The sequence below is a fragment of the Gossypium raimondii genome, chromosome 8, assembly GCF_025698545.1.
Source record: "Gossypium raimondii isolate GPD5lz chromosome 8, ASM2569854v1, whole genome shotgun sequence".
Classification (NCBI taxonomy): domain Eukaryota; kingdom Viridiplantae; phylum Streptophyta; class Magnoliopsida; order Malvales; family Malvaceae; genus Gossypium; species Gossypium raimondii.
In genome coordinates this window covers 32,579,078-32,585,835 of record NC_068572.1, presented here as the reverse complement: position 1 = coordinate 32,585,835, position 6,758 = coordinate 32,579,078, and the positions used below count along the sequence as shown (strand labels likewise).

The window sequence follows — 6,758 nt, the reverse complement described above, 5'->3', positions numbered from 1 at the left end:
TCTAATGGTGCACTGGGTCAACTACTTAAGAGAGGACGTGACAATCATAGTTCTGGTAGGGTGCGAGATGTGGGTCTCGGCCGAGTCAAACTAGGCAACAAAGTAGTGTTGTGGTTAGTATTTGTGGTTTGATAGGTGGTTCTAGATGACCGCTTTGTGCACATTGTGAGCATAGGCATTCTGGTGAATGTTGTAAGTTGACAAGTGGTTGTTTTAAGTGTGCTTCGAAGCAACATCTTTTGAGGGATTGCCCGAATAGAGTTGAAGTTTTGCAAACTTAAAGTTCGACACTTGCTAGTGGCCATGGTCATAGTAGAGGTAATGGGAGACCGGTTGGACAATAAATTACTGCTCATACTGTTGCTTCACAAGTTGAGTCTGGAGGTCCAGCTCAAGTTTATGCTGTTAGGTTATCGGAGAATTAGGATCCGACTAATGTCATCACAGGTACTTTTACTTTGCAGTCTTCTCCCTTACTCTCTTTGGTTGATTTTGGTTCTACGCATTCATATTTTTTAAGTGAATTGGCTTGTAAGTTAGGGATTCCAATAAAGACTATTGATTTGGGTATGACTGTTATTAGTTCTTTTGGCTATAGTGTCGTAATGAATAAATTTTATCATAGATGCCCCATTATGATACAAGTGCACGTTTTCCCTGTTCATCTTATGGAATTGCCTTTCTATAGATTTGATGTTATTCTTGGTATGGACTGGTTGATTGAACATAAGGCTAAGGTAAAATTTGAAACAAAACGAATTACTTTGAGGAATAGTGATGGGTTGGAAATAATTGTTGTTGGTGAAAGAACGAGATTTATGTCTAATGTGGTTTTAGGTATGAAGGTGGAGAAGTTGATGGGAAAAGGTTGTGAAGCTTACTTAGCCTACGTGATGAATTCGCTTAGTAAAGAGTTGAGAGTTCAGGATATTCACACTGTTAAGGACTTTCCGGACGTGTTTCCTGAAGAGTTGCCTAGTTTGCCACCGTAATGTGAAGTTGAGTTTGGTATTGAGCTCTATCCTGGTACTACACCAGTGTCTATAGTGCCTTATCATATGGCACCAAAAGAGCTCAAAGAGTTGAAGGTTTAGTTGCAAGAGTTGCTTGACAGAGGGTTCATTTGACCGAGTGTATCATGTTGTGTCAGTAGAAGGGATTCATATAGATCCAAAGAAGATTGAGGCAATCTTAGGGTGGAAGCCGCTTAGAAGTTTTACCGAAGTTTGGAGTTTCTTGGCTTTTGCTGGCTATTACCGTAGGTTCATTAAAGGGTTTTCTCTGATTGCTACACCTTTAATGAAACTACTTCACAAAGATGTGGTTTTTGAATGGACTGATTAAAGGCAAAAGAGTTTTGAATAGCTTAAGGCAGTTTTGACTAAGGTACTAGTGTTGGTTCAACCAGAGCTTGGAAATGATTCTGTGGTTTACAATGATGCTTCGAATTCGAGTCTTAGTTGTGTGTTAATGCAAGAGGGAAAAGAATGCATCGAGGTGTTGAAGACGCATGGGCGTAATTATCCTTCTCATGATTTGGAGTTAGCTGTTGTGGTATTCACACTTAATATTTGGAACAATTATTTGTGTAGAGAGAAGTACGTTATCTATTCGAATCATAAGAGCTTTAAGTACCTCACCCAAAAGTAGTTGAATTTAAGGCAAATGCGTTGGATTGAGTTTTTGAAAGATTATGATTGTGTTATAGAGTATCATCTTGGTAAGGCGAATGTTGTTGATATTTTGAGTAGAAAGTCAATGATGGAGTTGAGAGCTATGTTTGCACGTTTAAGTTTGGCTAGTGTGGTGGTTTGCTAGCTAAACTTCAAGTGAGGCTGACTTTGTCGCGTCAGATTAAAGAGAAACAACTATTATATAGAGAGTTGTTAAAGAAGATTCGACAGGTTGAGCAAAGTGTTAAGGGAGATATTAATGTTGACAATTATGGTATATTGAATTTTTGAGGTAGATTGTGTGTGTTGCATGATGTAGATTTGAGGCAAGCGATTCTTACTGAGGCGCATAGTAGCCCTTACACTATACATCCAAGTAGTGGTAAAATGCATCATAATCTTCTAAAGATTTATTGGTGGCCTGGTTTGAAGCGTGATGTTATGAATTTTGTGACTTGATGTTTGGTTTATCAGAAGGTAAAGGCAAAGCATTAGTTTCTTTCAGGTTTGTTGCAACTAATTGCAATTCCTGAATGAAAGTGGGAAAGGATCACAATAGACTTTGTTTCGGGTTTGTCTTTGACCCCATAAAAGAAGGATTCAGTGTGAGTTATAGTTGATCAGTTTTCGAAGAGTCCATATATCTTGGCTATGCATACTAATTATTCTTTGCAGAAGTTGTCAGAGTTGTACATTGCTGAAATTGTTTGTCTTCATGGAGTTCCAGTTTAAATTATTTCTGATAGATATTTGTGGTTTACATTGAGGTTTTGGAAGAGTTTGCAAGAGTCCCTGAGGTCGAAGCTTAGTTTTAGCACTTCTTATCACCCCCAAACTGGTGATCAGTCAGAGAGAGTAATTCAAGTTTTAAAGGATATGTTACAAATTTGTGTGATCAAGTTTAGTGGTAGTTAGGAACGAGATACTTGCCCTTGGTAGCGTTTGCTTACAATAATATTTTTCAAACGAGTATTCGTATGGCACTGTTTGAAGCTTTGTATGGTAGGAAGTGTAGAACTCTTTTATGTTGGACAAAATTGGATGAGAAGCGAGTTGTTGGACTGGATTTAGTTCGTGAGACTTAAAAAAAGTGAAGTTGATTTGTGAACATTTGAAAGCAACGTTTGATAAGCAAAAATCTTATGCGGATTTGAAACGTCGAGATATTAAGTTTCAAGTTGGCAATAAGGTGTTCTTGAAGGTTTCAATTTGGGAGAAGGTTTTGAACTTTGGAAGGAATGGTAAATTAAGTCCAAGGTATGTTGGACCTTATGAAGTTGTTGAAAGAGTTGGTTTGGTAGCTTATTGTCTCAAATTGCCGCAAGAACTTGAGCAAATACACAATGTTTTTCACATGTCTATGTTGAGGAAGTATCGTATAGATCCGTCACATATTGTGCTAGTGGAGGAGATTCAGGTGCGAACCGGTCTAACTTATGAGGAAGAGTCGATTGAGATTCTAGCTCATAAAGAGAAAGTTTTGTGTAATAAGAGCATTTTATTGGTTAAGGTTTGTGGCGTAACCACAAAGCAGAAGAGGCTACTTGGGAAGCCTAAGATACGATGAGACAACAAATTTTTTATTTGTTTAGCTCATGTAAATTTCGAGGACAAAATTCTTTTTTAAAGGGGGGAGAGTTGTGACACCCCTAGGGCCTAGGAGTTTTAGGGGTATTTTTAAGATGTTAGATTTAGAGTGTTTGGAGTTTGGTGACATGGTAAATCGTAAATGTTTTCGACTATGGTTTTTAGAAAATTAAATCAATTTTTGGAAAAGAATTTTAGAGACCTTCAATTTTAGAAAAAAAGATTGATTTGTAACAGGGGTCAAAGTTGTGAGTGTTTATGTTGCAGTTTTCCCAAATTTTAAAAATACAACCTAAAATCATCCCCCACCTACATTATTTCACATTAACTCTTCTCCTTTGCTTGTTTGTGTCGTCCTTTGCTCTCCCAATCTGTCACCTTCAATTTTCTTTTTTAAATCTTCATCCTTTTGATTCCTATCATTACCCAAGTCATTAATCTTCAAAAATTTCTAGAAAATACCCTAAAAATCTCATTGATTTCTTCATCTTCCTCATGTGTGGCTTTTTTCGAATTTGCGTTAAAAGTTCATTTTCTTCCATTGAAGGTAACCATTCGTCTTTCCATTAGTTTTTAATGTTATTTAGTGTTTGAAATATAGTTTTAGCCATTGAATTGCATGTTTTGATTAAAAGTAAAAAATTGGGTCGTTAATGGTGGATTTCAAATTTTTGAGTAAGAACGTGATTTCAAAGTGTTATTCAATTAGTTTTGACATGTTTAGAAGGTTTCTAAACTGAGTTTAAAGTTTTGTTAAGGATTCCTATGGGTTTAATGAACTTTCATGAAAATTATCATAAACATGTTACAAATTTTGATACGATGAATTGAGTAATTTTGTGTAGTTTAAAAGTTGAGAATTAGTCATAGGTGACTAAATAGATGAATAGAATTCGTTTTAGGCAAAAAGATTAAGAATAGATCGAGATATTTGGAATTCAAGTTTGCTATGTGAAAGGTTTCAATTACTTGAGAACATAACTTAGGCTTATGTTTTTGACTGCTTGAGTTGAAGCCTTAGTTGATTGATGATTGTGTTGTTGTGTGGTTTATTGTGTTGAATATTTGGATTCATTAAGACCTTTTGCAAGTTAAGGAAAGGCTAGTTTAAGCTTTTGGCATTTCGATGAAAGTGTAATTGGTGAGTGTTTGGAATCACTGCTTGTAGACACGATTCAATTCGTTAATTGGGAATTTAGTTGTAGCCTAAAGCCCGACTCTAGATTATGAGTGTAAGCTTTCTTGTACTCTTGTTTAACTTGTGAAATATGTGTGTGTTATTGTGAAAATTTGGATTAAGATGAGATGCCATTACATGTGTTATGTGTCCATGATTACTGTTGGGAAAGTGTATATGTAGGCATGTCATACATGCTAAGTGACAATTATAATATTGTGCTAATGATGAAAATATAAAATGATAGTGAGTGGATAATTGGTAAGTAATATGTGTGTTTAATAATAGATATTTTGGTCTTGTGAATTTTAAAACCGTTGGATATAGTTGGCATGCCATAGGATTGTGAATACTCACTTATATGTGTTATGCGATTTGGGCATTAAAACCCTGAGACATGTTGGAGAGATAAGGGAATGTGAACTAAGTTCCATTTAACGGGACATGTTTGGTGTGATGGAGAGTGTTAGCTATATGCTTCAGCTTTTGGAATATGTTCGACTTTATGAGTCATTTGGAGTGTTGGAGATCCATGTATCCGATGAGAGGTGATAGAGCCCACTTTTACGTTTCATAGCTCAAGTGCCAAAGTATCTATAAATTTGTTTATGAATATTGTGATATATGTTTAAATGTTATGTGATTATATGTGTAATGTGATATATGTTTAAAAGGGAATGTGGTTATCATGTAAATGAACTAATAAATAATGCATAAGTGAATATAACATGACATTATAGTTGGAGCTGTTGAGGTTGTGCTATATGGTTCTTTTATTAATGCTTGATGAAATGTTTGCATGGTAGTTGTTCTAGGCATTCACTGAGCTTGTTAAGCTCACCCACTCCTTTTAAACCATTGCAGATTGCAACGCACCCAAGGCTACATCACTTGCATCACACAAAACTTCAAAAGGTTGAGACCAATCATGTGCAACGACAATGGGTACATTGACCATCTGGTTTTTTAACTAAATAAAGGCATCCAGACATGCCTCGTCAAAGAGGAATTTTTGAATCTGTTCTAGCAATGAGCACAATGGTTTTGCAATTTTTGAAAAATCCCTAATAAACCATCAGTAAAATCCTGCATGTCCAAGAAAGCTACGAATACCTTTCACCTTTGTTGGTGGGGGTAATTTCTCAATGATTTCCACCTTAGCTTTATCTACTTGAATACCCTGATTAGAGATGCGTTGACCCAACACAATGCCTTCAATTGCCATAAAATGACATTTTTCGCAATTCAAGATAAGATGAGTGTCCTCACATCACTTTAGTACTTTATCCAATTTGTTAGTGCAATGATCAAAATCATTCCCATAAATTGAAAAGTCATCCATAAAAACCTTTAAAAGGTCTTCGATCATATCTGAGAATATTGCCATTATACACCTTTGAAATGTGGTTGGTGCATTGCAAAGACTGAAAGGCATACGGCGAAAAGCAAAAGTACCAAAGGGGTAGGTGAAAGTTGTTTTCTGCTGATCCTCTAGTGCAATAGCAAATTGCTTGTACCCAGAATAGCTGTCTAGGAAGAAATAATAAGCTTTTCCAGCAAGCCGATCTAACATTTTGTCAATGAAGGGAAGTGGAAAATGATCCTTCCTTGTGGCTGCATTTAACTTATGGTAGTCCATGTAGACTCGCCACCCCGTGGGGATGCCTGTTGGTAGTAATTCGTCCTTATCATTGCGAATCACTGTGATGCCACTCTTTTTCAAGACGCATTGCACTGGACTCACCCACTTGCTATCAGAAATCGGGTATATAATTCCTGCATCAAGCCATTTTATGATTTCTTTTTTGACCACTTTCTTCATCTTTTCGTTTAACCTTTTTTGCAGTTCAATTGACTGCTGGCCTTCATCTTCTAACCTGATTTTGTGAATACAAAAAGAAAGACTAATACCTTGAATATCCGTAATACTCTAGGCAATAACTCGTTTGTGCTACTTGAGAATGTGAGTCAATTTCTTTTCTTGTGTTTCATCTAGTGTTGTAGAGATAATAACTGGAAGAGTATTGTGATCACCCAAAAGGTTTTATTTAAGATGAAGAGGTAATGGTTTCAATTCCAGAGTGGGAGCTTCTTCAATTGATGATTTGAAAATTGAAGTGGTTCTGTTGGTTAGGTCTAAGGATTCAATTTGCCATATATGCTTGACTTCAACAGTACTAGCTTTAACTGTACTATCACAATTGTCTACGGATTCAGCCTCAGATGTCACTGTAATTTCTTTAGCAAGGACTGTGCTTTGGTTATTGAATTCTTCCTCAATTAAATCATCGAGCACATCGACAGTATGGCACTCTGCTTTA

The 6,758-nt window shown here is 36.2% G+C and overlaps 1 protein-coding gene across 1 annotated transcript; it reads left to right on the top strand.

Moving 5' to 3' along the window:
• Positions 1–635: 635 nt before the first annotated feature.
• LOC128043029 (uncharacterized) lies at positions 636–3,240 on the top strand. Its single transcript, XM_052634822.1, has 5 exons — positions 636–978; positions 1,115–1,323; positions 1,366–1,554; positions 2,420–2,470; positions 2,806–3,240. Exons 1-5 carry the CDS (start codon positions 636–638, stop codon positions 3,238–3,240), a joined length of 1,227 nt encoding a protein of 408 aa, XP_052490782.1.
• The last annotated feature ends 3,518 nt before the right edge of the window (positions 3,241–6,758 follow it).

Coding starts and splice junctions, on each gene's coding strand:
- LOC128043029 (XM_052634822.1), top strand. CDS start 636: ATGATACAAGTGCACGTTTTCCCTGTTCATCTTATGGAATTGCCTTTC. Junction 1,324..1,365: donor AACTACTTCACAAAGATGTG/GTTTTTGAATGG, acceptor AGTTTTGAATAG/CTTAAGGCAGTTTTGACTAA. Junction 1,555..2,419: donor ATTTGGAGTTAGCTGTTGTG/GTATTCACACTT, acceptor TATTTCTGATAG/ATATTTGTGGTTTACATTGA.